The 24067-nt window shown below is 46.4% G+C and overlaps 1 protein-coding gene and 1 long non-coding RNA gene across 2 annotated transcripts in view; both read left to right on the forward strand.

Moving 5' to 3' along the window:
• Positions 1–11056: 11056 nt before the first annotated feature.
• LOC144246123 (uncharacterized) lies at positions 11057–13485 on the forward strand. Its single transcript, XR_013339807.1, has 2 exons — positions 11057–11160; positions 13246–13485. It is a non-coding gene; the product is annotated as an uncharacterized LOC144246123 (long non-coding RNA).
• Positions 13486–20390: 6905 nt separating this feature from the next.
• Positions 20391–24067, forward strand: part of ENPP6 (ectonucleotide pyrophosphatase/phosphodiesterase 6) — a 32964-nt gene continuing 29287 nt past the window's right edge. Inside the window, exon 1 of the mRNA XM_021543890.3 lies at positions 20391–20864. Within this exon, the coding sequence (XP_021399565.2) occupies positions 20609–20864 (256 nt within the window). The 5' untranslated portion in view covers positions 20391–20608. The remainder of the gene's footprint in view (positions 20865–24067) is intronic.

Below are 24067 nucleotides of genomic sequence, written 5' to 3' on the forward strand. Positions count from 1 at the left end.
AATTCTGCTGATTTGTTTTCATCAGGTCAGAGTTCCAGATGTTATCCTGGAACTCTTTCCCCTTAGCTGGTATAGACAGTAGTGTATGTCAGTCCAAAACCCCAATTTTATTATTAGTTCCATGAAAGGTCATACCACCATAAGGCCCTGCCTTACCCCATCTTTAGCTTTCCAAGTATGCTGCCACATTGGCTTTTTATAAATTTTTAAAGCAGTTATATCATCTATTTGTTTCAAAAAGCAGTTTAATCCCCCTAGTATGCATGGGAAGATAGACACAAATCTCTTCTCTTCTGATGTCCAGACCCAGCTTATGATTGGTTAGATGACATGCCTAGTTATAGCTCCCTCACCCAAATATTTACTCTTGGCTGTTGTTACCAACAGCAATCACACCTAATTCATACCTAAGGAGCCAGAATCATCAGCCATTCCCTCAGCTCCAGTTCTGCCTGCTGGTTGAGGAATAAGCTTTCCCCCTCACACAGAGATTTCTTTAAATCCAAGCCTGTAAATAAACTACTTTGAAGTTGGAGTTTCATGTCATTTTTAGGGCAGACTGAAAAATGCTTCTAGTAGCAATAAAAAAACTCCCCAACCTCCTTTCATTTCAGCTAAGTTTAAAAGAGATCTCATCCAAGTTGTTCATGTAAAAAAACCTCTCACTCCCTATCTCAAGTGGTTTGATGGGGTTTTACATCTCTATCTGATCTGCAGGGATTTTTTCTGGGCATGTACATAGCGCTGCTGTCCCTGGGGCAAGTAACAGAGCTGCTTCTTGACTCTTGGGCTTCGCTTCAGCTCCTTTCTTAGAAAGTACAAGCCATGCAGAAAACCTTGCTGAAAAGTCACTGCATGCCTTAGAAAGTGAAAAACCTGCTCTTGGGCAGAGCCTGAAAGTCTGACTGTTGTCACCATGCCCGAAAGCTCAGAGGCGATGGAGCTCCCACAGCCCTCAGAGGCAGTGGGTGGATGCAGGGGTGGCAGAACACCCCAAGGCCCACCCCTGTGCCCTCCTGTGGCATCACTCTAAGCAATTAGGGAGTAGGCATCATGCAGTTTAATCTCATATTATGTTATGCAGCAGAGACAGTTTAAAAATAGGTTTCTTGGTGCCAGCCCAAGCTTCCCATCCCCTGATGTGTGTCTGAGTCTGGCTGTGACAGTCATGGAGGCAAGAGCTTTGTTCAGTAGACCATGAACTGAGCAACTTCTTCTAGCTAGTTTCTGCAGATACTTTGAAGGGTGCCAGTGAAACTGCTGCTGTGGATTTGTTTCGCCTATATTCTGGAATTGAAATTTATCTCTAACAAAAGGGTAGAGGGAAGAAGAAACACTGAGATCTGCACTACTGCAAGTTCTTTGGCAAAGTGGATTTAGATGCAAAGTAGGTGTGCCACGGCCTGGACCAGAATATACAGAAATTAATGTGACACTGAGAAGCAGAGACAGCCCCAGCAGCAACAACTCCTCTCCAGGAGTCCTCAGATGAGGAGTAAGGAAGAATCAGGTATGGCTGCCCTGAGGTGGGGGCATTTCCATCCCCCTCTCCACCAAAGCATTTTTACCATTTCTGGTTTCAGGCTGTGCTGCTCAAACTTCTGCAGAAACCAAGTTACTGTCCCACAGCCCAAGGTTGTCTTACTTGTCACTCCCTAGCAGGCTGAGAGTGTTAAGATCATTCTTGCAATGCATGTTCCCATGGGAAGGTTATCAGAGGGTACCTGTTTTACCATGTGAGTGTGAGTGAGACTACCCCATGACCCACTGGCATACACAAAAACCAGTACACACTTTGGAAAAACTGAACTTTGCATCAGACTGACTTAAATTAGATGTTTTAATGAGAACAACTTACAAGACACCGCCTGTTCTTTCTATCTTCCATATCACATAAAGTTTTGCAGATGGTTTATGAGATGTGATGGCCTGTACTCTGACAGCTGCAAGATGTTCAGGTTGTTTATAGAGACTAGAAGAGAACAAATTCAGCCTTGGCCCTTTCCCCACCTACATGTGAAGCTATATGTGGAACAAAGTGTCTAATGTTTGCACTGAACCTCGCTTTCACTTGCCAAGCTGAAGACAGGAGGAAACAAGAGCAGAAGACTGCAGGACCTGAATACAATAGCAGATGTTCACTTGAGGCTTCTTTCAACACCCCATTCTGCAATACAGCTTTAATCTCTTCACTGTTATTCTGATCAATACTTCTTTCTGATATGATCTTACAGGGGAGAAAAAGTGCTTCCTGAGGGGATCTACAGCTATGCATCCAGAACAGACACACTAAAGTATCTGTAACCTCAACATGACAGGAAAAAACTTTGCTCTGCCAACACCAGCCCTTCTCAGGCTTGTCATCACTTGGCAATTTTTGGTGTTCAGACATGCTGCTGACAGAAATTGTGTGAGTTGCTTAAACAGGAGAATCTGTGCTCTGAATAATGCCAGTGAATCATCATCAAACTTCTGGGAAAAGGTTTTTACCAAGGTTAGCCAACAGAGCTGTAAAGTCACCTACCTCAGAGAAAAATGTCACACTTAAAGCAACAGAGGGGAAAAGTCTTGGCTAAGTGAGGGAAAGGCTCAAGAATTTATATTACTCTCTGAGGGAATGGATAACTATCGTGTGCACTTTTATTTGCTGTGAAATAAATTAGACACAGCAAACAGTAGCATTTATAGAGAATTCTGCCTGGTGTTGCAACAGCTATGAAACTCAAAACTACCAGAAAAGCAAAATCTGGAGCTTTTGCTCAGTGTGTCTTGAAGGGATGGCTCCAAGCTGCTGTGTCTGATAGGTCAGCCTTTCCCTGCCACAAAGTGTGCCAAAAGCTGACACCACATTGTGAGGGTTGGTGTGGCTGAGGAGCTTCATCTACAGAATATGACCTGGCTGACTGAAGTAAGAGCAGTGATGTCTGAAGGCTTGTGTTCCATCCTCCCAGGAAAGGTGCTGTGGTGATCAGGAGCCTGACAACAGGCTGTCTTGCTCTGGAGCAGGTTTCTCACAACACAATGGGACATGGAAAGGCTGGGGAGAATTCTCACTCTTGGATTAAAGGAAAAAGTTTCCAGGAATTAATGATGAATGGCAAGAACAGCTAGGTTGATTTTTGAGAACATTATGTTAAGGACATCTGAGAAGAGTAAAATGTGATTGACAACACATCAAAAAAGTGACTTGCTCAGGGTTTTGTAAGGGGCACATCTTCTCTTGGGACTCTGACAACAAAATACATATGAAATGCAGCAAACCAGGACCCCATGTGACTCCAGAACAACTCAAAGTTCCACAAGGATTTTTGAACCACAGAGGTCAGAGATAGATTTCAGGGCACTGTATGGCTGAAGCCATGAAAAAGTGTTACATTTAAGAGACTGAAGAGCACAATACCACTGCCTGAGTAAGGGATCATGCTGCAGAGATCAGGAATGGCATAACAGGCAATGAGCTAATATCTAAAGCTTTGCCTTTGTGGGTTCTTAACTCAAAACAAGTGCAACTCCTGGATTCCAGAAAAAGAATGGGTGGGAAGGAAGGGGAGGGGAAGGGGAGGGGAGGATTTAAAATCTGATCCAAGGAAATCCTATGTACTTGTTGTAAGTTAAAAGCTTAAAAAGGTACAGTCACTATAGCCACAAAGGCACTAATCTTTATGCTATTTGGCTGGAGAGGCCCAGAAATTCCGATGCACAAGGCTCCTGTTTCTGTGTCACTGTGAATATTGCTGTGAACCATGAATATTTTGTTCATTTTGGCGCTGAGCAGATGGCAAGAAACTGGAAGGGATTCAGACAACAGTAGACATGATTTAGGAGACACTGGAAGAATTGGCTTGAGAAACAAGCAAACAAATGTAAAATGGGATGAGAAATGAGCTAGAGCTCTTTAGAGACTGTAAAACAACTGAGAGGAACTATTTAGTTTTATAGAACAGAATATAAACAAAAGTAATATGCCATGAGTAACTAAGAGCTCTGCAAAATTAACTCTAGCTGGTCTCACCATACTGATTTAAGTTACCAGTCCTTTTTTCTTGCATCTCAGCTACAGCAGGAGCAGCAGCAAGAAAGGCAGTGCAGCCTCCCTCCACTGGCAGCCCCCTGCATGGTGGATTTAAATCCTCACTTCTTCAAGGCTAGAAGTGCACACCAAACTTGGGTGAGCTTGGGTGGCCAGTGCAGATCTGCTGCCATTGTTCCTGCCCCAGTATCTCCAGCAGAGAAGGGATGAAGAAGAAACAGTGGTTGGCAATTTTCACAGCAAGAGCTTTTTGTTGCTGTAAGTAACTCACATCAGCAGATTCTCTGTGGGGGTCTTCAATACATCTGCATGGAGGTGAGTTAATAGAAGCAAACACCTTGATCTGGTGGCACATACCAGAATCCCTTTTTTGAGTGCTGCCAGCTCCAGTGTGCACTGTACACGACTTCACTTGCTCCTTCCAGCTGCCTGAGCAGCAGCTGCTGGGCACTGCTTTCCTCTTTGGCTGCATTACCTGCAGTGCACCAACAGACCAGTAGGCCCCAACAGTTTCAGATGATCTCTCCCACTCCTTCACAAGCCCTGTGCACAGCAGGAGAGCAGGCCAACAGGAGGGGTGGGCTGCCTCTTCAGAGTAGCCCACTTCTTGAACTACTAAGGGCCTATTTTTTTTTATCACTTTCATGGGTTGCACATGCACAGAGAGCTGGCAGTGTGCTGAGCATCCTTGCAGCTCCACCCCCTCCCTTTCCAGCACTCATCCCTATTTCTAAAGCAGGCATGAAGCTGCAGATGCCCATACTGAGCCCATGCAAAATATTTCAGCCCATTCACAGCAGACCTTTTCTGTGAGGCATGACTTGCTCCCAGATGCTGGCCCTTTGTGGGATGTCTGCCCTTGCATCCATGCACTCCCACCCCCATGCACTCATGCAGCAGTGCATTCATTCACCTGCACGCTCATGCACCCACCTCCCATGCACCAGGAATCTGTGTGCCCGGGGAGCCACAGCAGCTCCTGCCAGCACTGCAGCAGTGCTGCTTGCTGCCTCCACTTCAGTGGCCATGGCAACTGTTGTTGTGTAATGAAGTGCTGCCAGGATCTAGGCCAGGAAAAGAGCTTCGTAAAGGAAATGAAAAATAAAAAAAAATCAAACCATGGAAAGGCATGATGTTAAGCCAATAAAATCCAAGCACCCCCTCTGCCTGGCGGCACACACACTTTTCCACACTGGCTGCCTGCAATTCAGCCTTGCCACAGCTGACCCGAGGACCAGCAGCTGAAGAGTCACTGCTCAAACCAGTGCATGTGGTTGTTTATGCTACTGTGTTTTCCCCCAGCAATAATGAAGAACAAATTGTATCCACCGCTCATCTAGTTCTTTAAGGAAGTGGTTCAGACAATGAAACACATCTCACTGAGCAGCTAAGCCAACAGAACAGGCTACCTACTGCAAGATGCCAGGCTGGAGCAGCTTAAATACTTGTTATTTTGACCCAGAGTTGTTTGCATTTGCTTTGCTGAAAATCCCTTCATTGAAAGAAGAGGTGTTCTTAAAAGTGTGGGTCCTTGAAGGTCTCTCTAGGTTTGTCTCCATGAGAGGCAAATTCACCAAGGAAGCTGGAGGCCTGGGTGCAGGGATGCCTGAGCACTTTCTGTGCCAGGCAGTTCAGTTCAGATGCAGGAACCTCATCCCTGCTACGGTGAACCCTTGACAGGCCAGGGATGTCCCAAAGAAGCATATGGGAAGTACACTGCATCCTATGGAGCTGCAACTCTGCTGGGTTTTGCCTGGGAGATTTCTGAATGCCGCTCATTGCATCATTGCATAACAAGACAGAAGGAAAGACAGGCAGTGGCAGGGAAACTCTCACACTTTTTTTTTTTTTTTTTTTTTTTTAAGTGAAAAAGCAGGAACAGAGGTGAAGGAGCAAGTATTAACTGCCAGCCTTTAATCCCTGGATTCCACAAGGGCATCTCACCTTGGTAGCCTGTAGCCCTTGCCAGGCTGGCCTGCCAGAGAGTGAGGTTGGGAGAATGAGAGGGAAATGGAGAAGGAAGGCTGTTTTCTAAACAAGGAAAGGGGAAATTGCCTCTGTACCCAGAGTGGAAATATGAGGAAATGCTATGTTTTCACTGGGCACTTTCTGTTTTTCTCTCAGGGTTTTCAATCAATACTAACCTTGGTAACTGGTGTCTGTGAGCTAAACACTCCGGGACAACAATGCTGTGAGGAGAAAAAAGCCATTAACGGAGCTTTAAACTACCTGCAAAAAGTACCCTGGTGAGTGCTGTTTCCCTGCCACTGCTTTCACCCACTGTAAAACCCAAGGTGCCCCATGTCAGTCTGAGCCCAGGAGAGCCCACAGCTCGTGGTTTCTTCAAGGCAGCAATCTCAGCTGCTTTCCCTCTCAATGGCCATGGAACCTCGCCCTGTCAGCCTTCCCTGGCAGATTCCGCAGGTCAGCCTCAGCCTGGGGCGGCGGGGAGCAGGGAAGGTGCAGCTGATGGTCTCCAGGAGATGCTAGCTGCCTTCTGGCACGCCTGGGACAAGGGCAGGAACTTCGGCTGAAAGTTTTCACCCCTTAAAATGTAAAAAGGCGTGTTTATTTAAAAAGGGACTCTGTGCAAGGCCGAGGGAGAGCAGCCTCCTTTCCCCGTGGCCGTGGCAATGCTCCAGCCCCGCTCCCCGCCGGGCTGGAGGCTCCGCGGCTCTCCCCACGCGGCTGCGGGAGCGCCCGCAGCGCGGAGCCGCTCCCGCGTGTTGGCGCTGACATCTAGCGTCGGCAGCGCCCGCCCTCCCGGCGCGTCCGCCCTGAGCGGCAAGGAAGAATGAAAGGGTTTTCCTTTGGATTAGTACTTTCAGTCTGGTTAGAGACCTGACCCATAAGCCCGCGAGTATCTTTGCTCCATTAAAGACCGAAGAAAATAAACACAGAGCGCTCAGAAGTGGAAATAAATATTGTTAAGGAAAAGTTCTCTACCCCAGATTTCCTGTAGCAGAGCGCCGGGTGTCTGATTAAAGCACGGGGGAACATTAGATAACTGAGTGGTACAGCAGTAGGAACAGCTCAGCCTGGTGGATACGGGAAGGGACCACAAACAAAGGAATCCCTGGGCTTGAATACCCTTGCAGTCTGTGTACCTGTTCCAAAGGTTATTTTTGGGTCTGGGGTCTTCCAGTTGTTCACTGGCTGGACAGTTATCATCCTGTGTCACCTTTCACCTGTGTTTTTCTATTTTTGACTTAGATCTGTTCTGACCTTTCCATAAGGTACAGTCAAAAAAAAAAAAAAAAAAAAAAGTCATAACAGGCATTTTATCTGAAGCTGCAGAAACAGACTTCAGGCTTATAAATATGTGAAGGAAGAGGAAAACATGTTTGTGCTCTACTTTCTCCAGAAAACTGGGATTGATTCTTGTGCAAGAGGGTTCCCTAGGTCCTGTTGGTCAAAGTCCATAGTGTTTATGCAGCAGTTGACTTTGCTAAAAGGGACAAGATGGAGTCAGGGAGCAGATCTTATCATCCTGACAGAGCAGGCATCCTGCCATTGAAGTTTCCCCAGGAAGTTTCCTGTTGCTGTTTAACCTTTAAATATGTGGTCTTTCTTGTCAGATTTCCCATCAGATATCCCATTTCAGGCAACCAGGGAGTTCATACTTTAGTTCAGATGGTGCAGGGAATCTTGTGGAACCATAAACTGTTTGCTCTGTACTCACACTTGAACTTCAGAATGTACACAGAGATACCTTATATTAAACTCTGGCCCATTTAAAGACAAAATAGTCCCTCATATTGGCATGGAGAAACAGCCACTGAAAACAAACCTCTGGAGAGGAACAAGCCTATCACAAACCCCTGCAGTCACTGAAAGCATCCTTTAGTGACAGGTTTCCTCCTGGCTCAGCCACAATATTAGGGGGTTTGGATGGTGGATCCTCTAAGGAGAAAATGGTCTGACATAGCACAGACAATATACATCAGGGGTAGGAGCAAGGGTTTGGGGTTTCATAACCCTGTGCCATACCAAGGCCATCATAGCAATGGGAGAATAAGAGTTTTCTTCTAGGAGCCTTATTCCTGAGCCAGCTATTGCTGGAGGTACCCATTTGGGCAAACACTGCCTCTGCCATGGCAAACTGCAGCAGGAGGGGCTGTTTTGAGGCCGCACCTGAATTATTAAATCTGATGTGTTGGCTCCTAAGAAGAAGACAAAACCTACTACTCTTTTACAATATATTATTTTAGAGTGAGTGCTGTGGTTTCACATTTCATAAAACCATGTAATGCTCTTGTTTTGAGGAAAGGCATACTAGCAGCTGCACAAAGGCCACGTAAAAAACAATGACTTTGCATGAGTAATCATGAGTTTCTGCCTATGGGCTATCCAGAATGAAACTTAGTTCAGAGACTGGTGCTTCTCTTCTCTTCTTCAGAAGAGCTTTTCCAAGTTCCTCTGATCAGTATCCCATAGATGAAGTTGCTCATTCCAGTGTTTTGGCTGCTTGCAAGTGCTGACTTGCTTCCAGGGCACTTTTGAGTTTTGCCATTTCGCTGGTGGCAGCAATGCTGTGCCACTCTCAGAGAGTTTTCTAAGGAAAATGTCTCACACTGGTGTATGAGCAGCATTTCCCTTTCAGTTTCTTTGGCTTCAGATGTGCTTCAAATGCCATCAGTAGGAAAACATTTAATGTCTCATGCAATGTATTTTTAATTCCTATTCATCCAGAATCTTGCTGATAGATGTTCATGTCACACATTTTAAAATAACATGCTTGTAATTAATGTTTAGAAAGTATAGGTCCAATCTACCACTTGCAGGTGATTCCTGTGGCACATTCCAGCATGGCAGCAGTGCTATGCTGATGAGGACTGAATGAGCAGGGGGTGGCACTCCCCAGGGATGTGCCTAACCCCTGTGCAATACTAGTTCCCAAGGGAGAATGGAAATTGGAAATCACATTCCCAGCCTACCAGAGCCTTGAAGGATGCTGGAGATGCTGGGCACAAGGAAGTGCCTGGGGAATGACACAGAGACTGGCAAGGGGCAGTGTGAGATGCTGGCCTTCAGGTGAGAGGAAACCACATCAGAGAGACTCAAGCTGGTGTCAGCTACAGTTACACTGACTCTTTCCCCCAGGAAAGGGAGTGGATAACTCCAGTACTGTGCACAAAGCAGGGCAGCATGTTGGCACATGCAAAGGACCATCTCCTGGATTTGGGCTTCAAACCCAGGTGTGGGAACCTCAATACTTCTCCAGTCCAGCCAGGGTAAGACACAGTTTGAGATGCTCCCTTAAGCATGTTGTAAATCCCTGCCTGCAGTACTGGAAATATTCCTGTTTTTCCTGAGACTCTGCTGCCTCTGGTGCAACCATTTCCAGCTTGTGGAGAAAACTGCAGCTGTGGAGAAGTATAACAAAATAAGTCAAACTCCAAACAAGCAGAGCAAACAAGTTCTTAACCTTATTTTTTTGGAAAAAAAGATATCCATTTCAAATGTTTCTTGCACCTGCTAAATGCATTAGCAGTGGTGTTGTATCCTGGACGAGCAGTCCTGATGAAAGACAAATAGCTTCTTTGTTGTGATCTGGTGTGCTTGTGACAGCCATTCAGGAGGTGATTTACAACTCTGTGCTGGAAGCTGGACAACCACACTCAGTGCTCACATGGTTGCTCTCCATCGTTTCCAAACTTCCTTGAAAGAGCTAAGCACTTTGCCACCTATTTTCTCTTTCGAAAAACCCTCAGAATGAGGTTTTGCATGTGTTGGACATGCCAAGGAAAATAAGTCCTTATTGGGAATTGGAGGCAGAGGGCCACTGGCCCTGGAGGTTATTACAGGGTGTCCAGTTCCAGCAGCTGACAGCACTGCAGGAAATCTCAGATATTTTTTTCTGCCATGCTCTGGATTAACACATAAGCATAATGTCAGAAGGAAAAACACAGGAAGCTGAGCCACATGCTATTAAAACAGACTGAGCAAAGAGCTTGGTTGGTGTCAGGCTGCCCCAGCAGACTGGTGCTGGAGGAACCGCCCGTGCTTTCCACCTCGGGCCACCAGCTGCCTCTGCTCTGCCTAGGTGGCCTTAGCCATGCTCTTCCACCCCTCTGCATGGGAGGTGGCCAGGGACATGCCTAACAGGATGTAGCCCAGAACCCAGTACCACAGTCCTGGTCAGCCCTGACCTGTGGCAAACAAGAAGCCATTTTTTCAAATGGGTTTTCACTCAAAAGGCATGGTGGGGCATGGGGGCTGACTGCTTCTGACAACGTATCAGAGGAAACAGTTGTGGCATCCAGCACTCACAGGCACAGCACAGGGCTCCCTGGAAACAAGGTGAAAATGAACCTTGGAAACATGAACTACTTTCCCGTGGCTTTCTGTGCTGCCTACTTAATGTGGCAGTGAGAGCACATCATTTTGTCAAGACGCATGTGCCATTTTTTGGTGCTATTTGTTTTGGGGATAAAAGAGGAAGGATGAAAAATAAAATTTTTTACTGGTTATCCTGAGCAGAGGAAAGAGCACACTTTCACCTGCTTGTCTGTTCGTGGTCAGTGTGGTGCCTTCCAGCCCATCCCACTCCTCCCTGCCCGGTGCCAGCCTCAGGTATAACTACAGGGAACAGTATGGGCAAACAAGAGCCTGAAGTGATTTGGCTTCATGACAACCTTCCTTGCCCCCAAACAGGTGATAGATCAGGCAGCTGATGTTAGAGGTCTACCAGAAGAAAAGCACCTCTCAGAAAGAATGCAAAGCACTCTGACTTCTGAGATCCCTTGGGATGATGGTTGCCCAAGAAGTAAGCCTTCCTACTGTTTATTTCTCTTCACTTCAGGTAATCAGAGCTTTGTTTAGCTTCTTCTCCAAGAAAACCATAAAACTACCTACAGCTTTAACTTCTCTGAGTCATTACAGCTGAAGGAAACACTCAAGAGCAGCCCAGTGTGGTGGCACTCAGGCAAAAGGGGCAACAGTGTGCACATACATGACACATGCTTGACACATGCAAGAGACACTTGACACATGCTCTCCCTTTGCTTGTTTGACAGTGTCCAGATGGGCTTATCTGGGCTAGAGGAAAAGCTGTGCCACCAGAGGATATGTAAAACAGCAGGACAAGCAGGATCCCCTTGGCTGGAGGCAGGGAGGTCTCTCCACAGGTAGGAGATGGCCCCTGGAATCCAGAGTAATTTACAAAAGAAGGAGAAAAGGAAAGTGGGAGCTCTTCAGGTTTTCAGCTTCTCCTGCCAGCATGAACTGTTGCTTTCTAGAAATGGTGATATTGATTGAAAACATATTGACTTCAGGATGTCCATAGAAAGATAAAAGCATTTTTACAGAGCACTAAATAGGAACCTCCACACTGGGGGCATGTTTCAGGGAAAAGAAAGGTACGATTTCACTCAAGTCTATGATAAAGGCCTTGACAGAGCGCAGAAGAATGTCAAATGACAGACTGTCTTCACTACTGGAATTGAAAGATGTGATTATAAATCTCAGTACTGTGGAGAAGAGCAGTAATACAAAGCTACAACTCAAGGTAACAGAAATAGGATGCAGATGTGGCATAGTGAATTCAGAGCAGAAGAAACATCCTATCTGCAACACCCAGTTCCCACTGAAATCCTGCTGAAGTCTGCTTTGACTTGCAGTAAGAGTAATGAGGACAGAAATCAAGGGAATTTGTCTCACACAGAGACCTCTGTGTGTTACACTACAGCATGACATAACTCACACACTGACCCTAGATGCAAAGGGGGAAAGAAAAGAACCTAAAGAGAGATTTTATTTTCTGACTCTACTATTATATAGAATAGCAAAAGTGACAGTGGATTGGAGGGTGAAATTACCACCTCTCTAACTACACTTGTCAAACTAACAGTCCATCAATTTTCTCCCCTGACAAAGAACAATGTAAAATAATCATTGTTTATATGAACAGTGTGTGAGAACTGCAGTAAATATATGTAAAGATCAGAAGGTGTAAGAAACTTTTAGGAGAACTTTGAAACTCTCGCAAGAACAGGGCAACATCTGGGTACTCAAATGGAAAATCAGATCAGATATCCCAGGACTGTGGGCTCTTCTAGCTCCTGTTCTCAGATATAAGATTCCTGCCATGGCTGAGACCAGCTCCAGCTATTGGTAATATGTTAGGGTTTTGTAACCTGAGCACAGAGCTGGTGAGAGAATGTAAGGCTGATCCTGATGTCCAGATATGACCGTGCCTTCCTCTAGGGAAGGACGTCATCCATGGTGCTTAGACAGGGATGGGACTTTACCTGTAAGAAAATCTGATGTAGATAAGGCTTTGCTTGAGACGTTGTAGCTTGTTGGTGGAGAAACACCCAAAGCTGGGAAACAGATATAATGAGAAGATTTCTTTACCCAGAGCAGTGGTTGGGTTGTAAACAGCTTCTCTGTGGGAGCAAACTCCCCAGGGGGGCTCAGGAGTCTGCAGGATGAGAACCAGACACTTGTAGTTTCTGAACAATGGGCAAAATTGAGACTTTAATTTGTGCCCTCCAGGTAAGGATTTCAACCTCCAGCATAGCCTTACTAATGAATAAGACACAGTAATGAAAAGCCAGGACTGATGAGATCAAAAATACGAAAGCCAAGATGGACAATTTGCAGTGGCACACAAAAAAAAGTAAGGGCAATTGTAGGCAGCAAACTCTCTGCAGCACAGGGCATGCTTGCTGCAGGCAGCCTGTCAGAGGCCAGCATTTCAGCATTTGGCACCTAATTATAAATATTTTCAGGCTAGCTTAAGTAACTACTGTCAGAATAAAGGTCTGTTTCTCTGTTAGATCATGATGTAAGCCCAACTCCCTCAGTTCTTAAGCACTAATGTCAAAAGTTAAAGCTGAACTCCCTGTAACCTCTGGGCTATAAAGGATGTCAAATTCCAAATATTTTTTACTTTTAAAATTACATTTTATGCTAAACCTGGATAGTTTACTTTGTAGGTATACTAAGCTCAAGCTAATGTTTTAAGTCTCTTTGTGTTCCATGTAGAAATCTAACAGAAAAATCAAACATAGAATATTTTTTTGTTCTTGGAAAGTAGGCACTGGAATACTTATTTGCAAGATATTTTAACCTCTCAAATTACCCTTCATTTAATGGGAAAATCTGAAACCCAAATACTTTGCTGAATAGGTCTACATTTGTCTAGCACTAGATGACCGTAAGATTGTGCAAGATTGTTAGACTTTAATTTCATACTTTTATCATTTAAGGCTGATGCTTAAGCAAGATCATAAACTGGCAGGAACTGCTGTGCAAGGCACTGGTGGATGTGCAAAATACCAAGTTGTTTTCTTGGAGGAGCCACTACCATATGAATGGATGTGTTGAGTTCAAGTGCTGAGGAACATGTTAGTGGTACAACATAGCAGGATTAGTAACACCTGCTTTATTTGGTTGATTATAGTTTTGTCTTGTTATACTAAATAAACTAAAAAATCTTCACAAACCCACTTATCTTGCCAAGTTTTCATTCCCCACTCACACCATTACATGTTAACATCAGTTTCTAGAACAGCAGTAATCTTCACCACAGTCCCCCACCATTTGAGAAATGACGACACAGTATAGACTAAGTAGAATATACAGTATCCAGGTGCTTAGGAGTGATATCTGGTTTTGCTGTCTAGCAAACTCAACTTCTCTGATTTCAACAGAGAAATGCATTGCACAAGGTCTCCTCAATGAGATAAAAACTTCTGTGTTACAGAACACCGATGTTCAGACAAGCACAGTCTTGGGTTAATAAAGTAGTGATGTTGCAGAGATGTGAGTTATAAATGTTGGGGAAATAGTGGTGGTGGAGATGGGTTGATATCCACGCAAAACTCTAATTCTTTGGAAGGGCTGAAGACTAATTTCAGACCAAGAAAATGACACCCTCCCCTTGAGCTGGACAGTCCTGTGCTCAGGCTGACACATGGGGTGAGGGAGGAGCTGGTCTTGTGTCACATGCCACCATTGGCTGGTGCAGGCTTCCCAGTGTTCCTTGACATGAGCTCCTACCTATCTTTCAGTGACAGAGCTTCCCTCTGGAGTGAGTTTAAGCCCACTGGTGAACTCTTTATTTTTTCTTAATTGCCTTCACGACTGCTCGGAAGTAACTCGTAACCCTCTGTGACTGTGCAGGGTTCAGGTCAAAATTGTTATTCCAACCCACACTAGCCATGCTTTTCCTTAGGGGCCTCTTTTGGGAGCTTATTTGAAGTGAAATTTGCATCCTCTCCTTCCCACCTCAGGTGTGCAGAAGTTCAGCCACTGATATAGGGGGCTGACATCAGGCAGTGCTGACTGGATTCAGTCCTGTTGGAGACATATCCCCCCAGCTGCTGGCCCCCCAACCCTTTTCTTCTCTTTTCAGCTATGAATGCCCCTGCAGCAGTTCAGGTATCTGTGTAAAGTGGGCAAGAGTGAGCTGCAATTACTGCCCAAGAGAAGCCATTAAGAGAAGGTTCTCTTGGAGGTCTGGGTAGTGATCATATAACACTGGGTTAAGAGAGGGGTTAAGCGAAACACTTGAAAACTTCTCCCAGTGATTAAATACTCCTCTTCCACCCTCTGTAAGAACATAAATTTCTGGGATGGCTGGAGTGTGTGCTGTTTGTGTTTACCAGCCCTGGGTGCACTTTCTTCCTGTGAATTTGTCCCACCTATGATTTTAGCAGTCAGGGTCTCCAGGGAAAAGGCCTTGCACACCCAAATAGTGCTATGGTGCAAAGAGCCACCCTCTTTGTTCATTCTAGTGACACTTCATGAAAGCACAGCCTGTTCCCCAAGGACACCATTGTCAGGGAGCATTCACAGAGCAGGGCTGACAATCATGTACCAAGCACATGCAGCTCCTTGCAAGGAAACTGGGAGCCAGTGAGGGGTCTCCACTAGTTCATTGAATTTCTTCATCTCCAAGAGATATTCTTCAAATAGAAAAGTTATTGATATGACCTGTGATTGTTGTAGTGAAGGACAGAGTAAGAGATTTGGAGAGGTGCTCTCTAAATGTCACAATTGCCTGAACTGAAGCACTTCAAAGAACATTAAATAGCCCCTGGCTGTAAATCAGGGTGGTCACTGTCCCACTTTGATGTACTCCTTATTCAGCACGTTAATGTTTTCAGTAAGGCAAGTCTCATACCAGATAGTTAGAGGAAAACTTTGCCTCAAACAGTGAAAGATCTCTGCTTTCCTCCCGGAAAGCTGGAGTTTCTGGCTTTGAAATGCTCTGTAGCAAACAAGTGTGTGATTTTATTATCTGTACATGATTGACAGCAAGAGCAACCCCCTTCTTTTGTCTTGAATTCCTCATGGATGAACTACTGCATACCACAAGATCACAGAAATAACTGACTTGACATAAAGTATCATCCAGGAAGATCTGAAGGGGCAGCAGATGCTTTGCCTAATGCACACCCCCTTGCAGAAGCATTTGTGAGAATGCACAAGGCAGTAGCAAATAAACTGATACAAAACTTCTGCAGCCAATGACTTCTACCAAGGTAAGACCTTCTGTGAGCTCAGAGGGCTGATACACATATTGCCAGAGGTTTTCTGTGGAAGTCAGCAGTGGGCCTAGCACCACCTGTGACTTTTTTATCTTGGTTTGGTGGGCAGAAGAAGAAGAAGAACCTTAGACCTGCAGAATTAAAACTTCAGACTGGCACAAACCCTCTTATTCAAAGAAATGCAAGCAGGTCAAGGATTTTATGTCTGGATGTGGCCTGCATTCTTCTCTAATGACAGAAAAGAAACAACTAAACTAGTCAGGCTGTATTGGCCAAAGTGTTCAACTACTCCTTTGTGTGAAGGAGAACAGGAACTGAAAAGGAATTATAAGTTGTCAATGAGTCATGTTATGATTTCTTTTCTTTCTTTCAGAAGACAAAGAAGGACAAGTTTTCCTCTTAGATTTTCTAGTTCACTGGGGAAAAGGGAAATGGTGTTTTATTTTAGCAGCTGTTGTTCTTGCATGTGCTCCTGAACCTAAGAGCACAGATAGAGTTGCACTGCCAGGAAGGCTGGTGTATCTGACAAGCCAGATGGAGCTATTGGTGTCAGCCCAGAGAATTTTCTTTCATTTCTATTGTTTGTTTGTGATTTCTGTAGGACTGGGGAAAAAAAAATAAATTCAAGGACACTGGAGGCAGTTTTTGCCAAGAGGATTTCTTGAACAATCTAAGTGGTTGAGGATCTTTTCTCAAACAATTTTGGATCAATGTTCAATTTGAGTTGAAGAATTTTCTTTCCTTTATGTATGCTTCTTCCTAAACCCTGTCTAACACCTAACTAGTGAGGACTGTTGTCCCTAGACACCAGCTCAGGCTCTGTTAGCTTCTGTAAGAGCGTTTGTATCAAAATATTGTTGTGCTGGAGTCTCCGCGGCCATCTGGGGCTTTGTGCAGACAGGGTGCTTACAAATGAATGTGAACCAAAGCAAATCAACATTGCTTGGCATGAATGAAATGTATTGCTAGGATCTGTCTCTGCCAAGCTAGAGACTGTTTGGCTCCAATCCCACTTTTCAGGGGGATTGTCTGTCAAAACACAAGTTGGTATTATACAGCATCATGGTTACATGGCTCACTAGTCCTTTAACCCCTCTTGGGCCTTACTCTTATTTGTTGAGTGGAAACCTGTAAATTCCAATTCTTAAGGAAGATTTTGAGCTCTGGTACCTCACACCAATTGTCAATCATGCCACTGTCAGCTCAGACAGAGCTTTCTCTTAAGGGGCTGTTAAATAAAAGATTGCAACCTTTTTGAAAGGAAGGCATTATTTCATAATGCCTTAAAATGTTAAGAAGACGTATTTTGTACCATCTCATGATGGAAGCCTGGCTACTTGATCTAACCACCTCAAAAACCTGGTCATCCTTTCAAGGTGAGAGTCCATCTCAGACACTTTACTGTTTCTCCTTTATTATCCCATTCCTTCATGGGCAGCAGCTGCTGTTGCTGCTGAGCCCTGCTGGTAAAACCAGAGGCCATACACTAGAGGACAAGCCAAGGCATCAATGTAAGTGACCTCATGGGTCTGCCAAGAGGTGCATAATAATATTTCCCTCCCCATTTCTGGACATGTTCCTGAGTTCATTCAACATAAGAATGGACATAATAAATTACCACAGTGGCTTGGCCAAGATGTGACACTACAGGTGGCTCCAAGCCCATAACATACAGTTTTTGTTATAGTGAAAATCCACAGTGAGCACTAGTAGAAGTGCTGTCTCTGAACACAAGTTCTGCAGGGCTACCTCTCATCCTGGAAGTCCAGCCGGGGCAGCAGAAGAAGGATGTGCACATGTACCTCAGGAGGCAGATGAAGTGGCAGATCCACAGGCTGAGACCCTGTGGAGTCTGGAGATGGCTGAGGAGAGTGGTGGCTCTCCATAGGTGTGACAGGCAGCACGTGCCATCCCTCAGGCAGGCAGCTGCCCAGGCTGTCACGTCTCCCAGGCTGGTTGCAGCTGCAGCTCGTCCCTGTGGGCAGGGCAGGGCAGTGGCAGCCTTGCACAGGCTGGGACGCTCTCAAAGCACAGAGAAACTGCCCAGGTCACGCAGCCCCGTGGCTCTCCCTTGCACAGCAGGATTTGTGCTTCCCTTCAACATTCAGGCTAGAGCATGCCAGTAGTGCCTGGCTCTCCCAGGCCATGTCTACTCAGAGGACCAGGACCTTTTATCATCCCATGGGACCACAGACCAGGTTTCCCTCTCATGGGCAGGAAGCTTTATGGATGCCCCAGGGCTCAGCTCTCTCTGACACAAGGTGCAGCACAGCTGTGTGACCCTGGCTTGGTTTTTGCTGAGAAAACTGCTGCTTTACCATGAGAAAATAAATTAACTACAGCCAAGCAAGATAAGGGAAGTCAAAACATAGAATTAAAGTTGTCAAGATGATGATAGCTAGCAATGCAAGGCTTTGAAAGCAAATGTTATATGAAGAGGGATGAAGCCCTGAATGGCTAGGTCCCTATGTTGCTTTAAAGATCCCTGAGCTGGAGCTTAGAAATGGTCCAAGTTCTTGGCTCAGGTTTAACTGATGTGAGGGTATGTCCCAAGTGCTGGACTCCAAGGTGGGAATGGAAAAAGGGGCACATGAAAAAAAAAAAAAATAAAGAGGGGAAAAATGTGTCTGGGCACAAGTCAGAGAGGCACATGTCCATGAAGAGTGCATTTAGCCCACTGATAGGGAGAAAGCATGAGGAATTTTACTGAGACGGTGAACACAAGCACAGGCAGCTGAAGGGCCTGAGCAGTTCTGCTTGGCTGCACTCCTACTCCATCCTCTTCCACCTTCTTGAATGACTACCTCCTACAGAAAGTCCCAGCACCCCTTCCCTGACAGGCCACCTTCTTTCTTGAGGTGGAAGCCCTGTGGGAGAAGGGCATGGACAGAATGTCTCCAGCCATATCCTGGGAGTGGTGACCTGCAGGCAGCAGCTTTGGCTCATGAGCACCAACACCCAGTGCAACGGTGCAGAAAGCAAGTCAGGACATGAGGGGGGTTTGCAAGGGGCTAAATAAGTGTTTGGGGCAAATGGGGCTGAAAGCTGTCTTGCTGACCTTGCTGACCAAATACTGGGCACCAGCTCAGTATTTGCTAAGAGGTAACTGGGTGTGCAGTGGGGAGTTTTGTAAGGAGCAAGGAGAAATTCAGATGCCCACACTGGGGTGGTGGCCAGCTATTGCAGCCTTCCCCAGGTGGAAACATCTGCAAAGGGCATTTCCCACAGTTAGACAATGTTATGAATGCTATGAAATTCTTTTATTTGGGAAAAAGAAAGAAAGTAAAGTGCAGTTATGGTGTGCAACAGGTGCTGGCATTGCATTAGAGGTATAGTTAGGTTTCTGTGAAGGAGAAGAACCTGGTGGTAACTAAAATGTGAACACTGTTTTTTTGTGGGGGTTTTTTTTTTGTTTAAATATGAAATTAGGCACTATCCAGCACTGAATATCTAAATATTATCAACAGTCAATTGTTATCTAGCTGAAGCTAGATTTTTCTGCTGGTGCATCAGGAGCTAGATTAGTCCCAGGGCAGCACAGAGGAAACAGAGAGGACAGGGACCTTTGCAGGGACTCCAGGGCTGAGAGAGGAGAGCCTGCCCAGCTGGAGCTCTGCGCTACTGCCATGCCACGGAAATGCTGGACCTCAGCTCACACATACTGCACTTCCCACCTGCGGAGATGCTTTGTCTTAAGCTCACTCTGAGTTCTATCAGAAGCTGCTGCCGGAGAGATGCGAAGCAAGTGTGCGTTCGTGCTGCTGGAGATGTGAGGCTGTGTTTCAAAGGCTGCAGCCCTTCTCTGTGAGACCCCTGCGAGCAGCAGCCCCGGCGTGGAGCTGTGCTGGGCTGTGCTGTGCTGTGCTGTGCTGGGCTGTGCTGGGCTGTGCTGGGCTGTGCTGTGCTGTACTGGGCTGGGCTGTGCTGGGCTGTGCTGGGCTGGGCTGTACTGTGCTGGGCTGTGCTGTGCTGTGCTGTGCTGGGCTGTGCTGGGCTGTGCTGTGCCGGGCTGTGCTGTGCCGGGCTGGGCTGTGCCGGGCTGTGCTGTGCTGTGCTGTGCTGTGCTGGGCTGTGCTGTGCTGGGCTGTGCTGGGCTGTGCTGTGCTGTGCTGTGCTGTGCTGTGCTGTGCCGGGCTGTGCTGTGCTGTGCCGGGCTGTGCTGGGCTGTGCTGGGCTGGGATGTGCTGTGCTGTGCTGTGCTGTGCCGGGCTGTGCTGGGCTGTGCTGTGCCGTGCCGGGCCGTGCTGTGCTGTGCTGTGCTGTGCTGTGCTGTGCTGTGCTGTGCTGTGCTGTGCTGTGCTGTGCTGGGCTGTGCCGGGCTGGGCTGTGCTGTGCTGTGCTGTGCTGTGCTGTGCTGTGCTGTGCTGTGCTGGGCTGTGCTGTGCTGTGCTGGGCTGTGCTGTGCCGGGCTGGGCTGTGCTGTGCTGTGCTGTGCCGGGCTGTGCTGGGCTGTGCTGGGCTGTGCTGGGCTGGGATGTGCTGTGCTGTGCTGTGCTGTGCTGTGCTGTGCTGGGCTGGGCTGTGCTGTGCTGTGCTGTGCCGGGCTGTGCTGTGCTGTGCTGTGCTGTGCTGGGCTGGGCTGTGCTGGGCTGTGCTGCGCTGTGCCGGGCTGGGCTGTGCTGTGCTGTGCTGTGCCGTGCCGGGCCGGGCCGTGCTGTGCTGTGCTGTGCCGGGCTGTGCTGGGCTGTGCTGTGCTGTGCTGGGCTGTGCTGTGCTGTGCTGTGCCGGGCTGGGCTCCGTGCGGCGGTGGGAGCGCGCCGGGCGCCGCGGCCCCTCCCCGGCGGGGCCAGCGGGCAGCGTGCCCGCACTGCCTCGGGAGCGTCTGCGGAGCGTCCCGCGATGCTCCAGTTACTTTTATACTGGGTGTTCCCCATCGCTGCGAAGCATTTTTTTTCCGGCATCTGGGAAGGACCAAGCTCTTCCCTCAGCTCGAGGTTAATCATCTGCTTGCAATTAACCTGTGACCTCCCACGTCAGCGGCGCGGGGCAGCGCTGCAGCTTTAACGCGGGCTGGGAGCGGGAGGGGGGCAGCAGTGCCAGGTCCCGGAGCTGCCGCAGATCCCTCGCCCTGCCTGCCATGGAGAGCCGCAGCCTCCTCGCCGCCTTCCTGGCCGCTGTGCTCACCGCCCTCCTGCCGCTTCCCGCCGCCTCCTCGGCCCACCGCAAGCTCCTGGTGTTCCTGCTCGACGGCTTTCGCTTCGACTACATTGATGACAGCGAGCTGGAGGGTCTGCCGGGCTTTCGGGACATTGTGAACATGGGGGTGAAGGTGGATTACATGACCCCAGACTTCCCCAGCCTCTCTTACCCAAATTACTACACACTGATGACGGGTGAGTCCTTGTATTTCTGTGCCGTGATGCTCCTCAGAGCTGCCAGCTCCCCGTGCCAAGGTGGAAGGCAGCTCCCTTTCTTCCAAAGATATAAAAATAACCCAAGTCGTGCTTTTAGCTGGGAGTTTAAAAGCACTGTGGCATTACAGCCCTGAATTGTTTCTCTGAATTGTGTTCCAAATTTGGAAATGCTGCCTAGGACTAATTTTTTAAGTTTCATTTTGCTCATCCAAGGTGTAGCTGGGTCCTTACCTGCTGCTATCTCAGCATCATGGTCAGCTCGCCTGGTGCAAGCACCAATGGGGCTCCTGCATATATACAGAACATAGAAACAACTGAGACTGAATGGAAAATGAATACAGAGACTGCTCAGGGGCTTTAATAAAAATGCTTGTGAACTGAGTGTGGTTACACTAAGAACTTATTTTCAGTCAGCGGGTCTGTTTTGGCAAGTTCAGCATTAAATTTCTTCTTAAACTTAGTAGATTTTCTGTTTCCTTAACTTTGCTACAAGTCCTCATATCTGTAATAATTCAAAATAGCCAAATGGAAAAACTGTCAAGATTTTTATTTTTCCTCCCCTGCATTTTTTTTCAGAATGTCCAGGGAAGGCTTTCATAAAATTGAGAGGACAGTCATAGATTTCATTATATTGATTTGCTTCTAATCTTCTGTGGAGGACACTTGATTACAGTGACACGAGGAAGGTACAGAGAGTAGAGCTGTGCCAATTCTTTCAGAGACAGACATCAAGAAAGCAAAAGTTAAATTTAAAAAAAACAACAAAACTATTTTTTTTCCCCTGGAGTTTCTAGTTGGATTGTTCTCTGGAGTTATTGACTAAGAATGAGTTTCCAGCCAATGAGGACTAAGAAAATCTATCCTCTCCTAAGATATGTGGCATCTTCCACTATTCTTGAAACAATGCAGTGCCCAGTAATTCATATACTGCTTGCTAGGAAAGCAAATAGATGCCATTGTAAAACAAAAATCTGACATCAATTGTGCCCAGCTTGTTTTGAAACTGCTTAACTCCTTCTTCCCTCTCTCTCAAGAGAAACACTTCTTTCTTGCTCATCTCTGATCAGAGATATAAAGGCATCACAGGGTTGGTTTCCATTCTTTTTTCATTATTTGGTGCAAATATATGAATGCAGAATAAATGTCGTGACAGAAAACATAGGTGTTCCACTCCAGGCCATGTTCTTTAGGTCTACATAGGCAAACAGACCTAACACTTCATAGGTGCAAAAAATCTTTGGATGGAGCTGTTAAAGAGAGAAGAAAAGTGAGTGACATTTCACTCCTAACCACATTTAGTCATCAATCCTATTAAGTGTCTATACATAAAGTCTATTATCAGCCCTTTGAAGAGTTTTGAAAACCTCCTACTTTGTACTCATGAAGTTTTTTTAAGAGATGAAATACCACTATTGGACTTTTCATATTTTTAGTAGAGTCCTGTCCTCAGTCTGAAGCAATAAGATAGTCTGTGAGACCAAACTCGATCTTCTTGCAAGCCTCCTAGACTTTATGATGAGGATATCAATGCAAATACAGTTTAATTATAAATACCAATTCACCTCCCTAACACATGAGTCACAGTAGTGTTAAGTAGGTCAGGAACCAATTGAGGACTTAGTTTAGGTGATGAACATTGCCCAGAGGAAGATCCAAGACTACCCTTGAGCCCTTGGGGTGTTAGTGAACCCCATGACTGTGTCTTGGCCTGACAGCAGGATAAATCCCATATCTGCACTGTTCTTTCCCTTTGGGGCCATGGTGCCATTTCCACTGAAAGGAGGTTTTATGGGGTAGTGGGGTGAGGAGTGCAGAGCATGTGGCAGATGTAGTGTTCAGTCTGCATCCATTAAATTTGCAAAGCTGGGACAGGTTTTGGAGAAAATTCAGCATGGCAGTGTGACACAAGCATCATGCTATAATGACCTGCTCAGGGAGTGGCAAGCTACTGTTTCCCTGCTGTATGGTCATGGGGAACTTTTCATCCTGTCTCCCCAGCCATGCAGCCCCTCTGCTGCAGGCCAACACAACTGCAACTGCTTTTATTTCTGTTTGTGACTGGGATGTCTGGGAGATAAATGCTGCCATATTTTTTTCTGAGAAATCAGGAACAAATTATTCTTCATGTCTTGTCCTACACTGCTGTTTCAGGAGCTGCTAAGAAAGTCACATTTTAACTTTGAAAACATTTGTATTTGTAGTATATTCAATATACTATCTTCGTAGTATATTGAAGTCTTTCAGCTAAATCAGTTTAAGAAATTGCACATTCCCACCCCTGGCTTGTTCATGATATCCCACTTTGGTTTTTTTTGTTTGTTTTTTGTTTTGATAAATACTCCTGTCCCTTCTTTCTCTGCTCATTCTCAAGGCCTTATGGCTCCACGTCCATCCAGGAGTATTCATGGCTGCCAGGTCTTGGACAACGTGCATAAAAGTGTTGTAGTTTGTGTGTATCTGACTTGCCTCCATCCTTGTGAGCAAAGCCTTTCCTTTCTGTCTACTGCCTTTCACCTCACATCCATGCAACTGTCATGACTCCAGAGTGGTTGTTACCAAATGAGAGAGGTTCTCTCTCGTTTCTGTGGCTTTGGAGGAGGACAGTGGACTCTGCCCCTCAGATACCATCACTGCTGGGACAGGTCAGTCTCCTCAGACATGAACTCACCTCCTCTTCCTCCTCCTGCCCAGACCTGCAGGCGGAGGTTATGGAGATCAGCAGCATCAGCCTGAGCTTCTCAGTGCAGATGCCAAGTAGATGCAACTGTAACTGTTGACCAAAAGCCACATATTTAACAGCTGCTAACTAACATATGCTTATGAGAACCACACTCCTTTCTGCTGGGGCAGGTGCTGGGTCAAGCACTGACACAACAGGATGAACAGGGTCCAGTCTGGTGAAATTTTGGAAGGAAAACATGGGAGGGAGGTGGCTTGTTTGTGGTCATGCAGTGCTGCAGGGCTATGGCAGAGATCTTCATGGATCCCCCTCATGCAGCTGTTAACCTGTGAAAAGATAGTTGTTGGAGTTTCACCAAGATACACAGAAAGCCTCAGCCCAAAGCCCAGAGCCTGCTTAGAGGTATTTTCCTTTCCTGTCCAAACTATGAGAAAGAAAACCAGGGCATATAAAAATGTAAAATCACTAAGTAATTCAGAGTTTGGGATGAAGCTCCAGTCTT

Source organism: Lonchura striata, chromosome 4 (genome assembly GCF_046129695.1).
Source record: "Lonchura striata isolate bLonStr1 chromosome 4, bLonStr1.mat, whole genome shotgun sequence".
Taxonomy (NCBI): domain Eukaryota; kingdom Metazoa; phylum Chordata; class Aves; order Passeriformes; family Estrildidae; genus Lonchura; species Lonchura striata.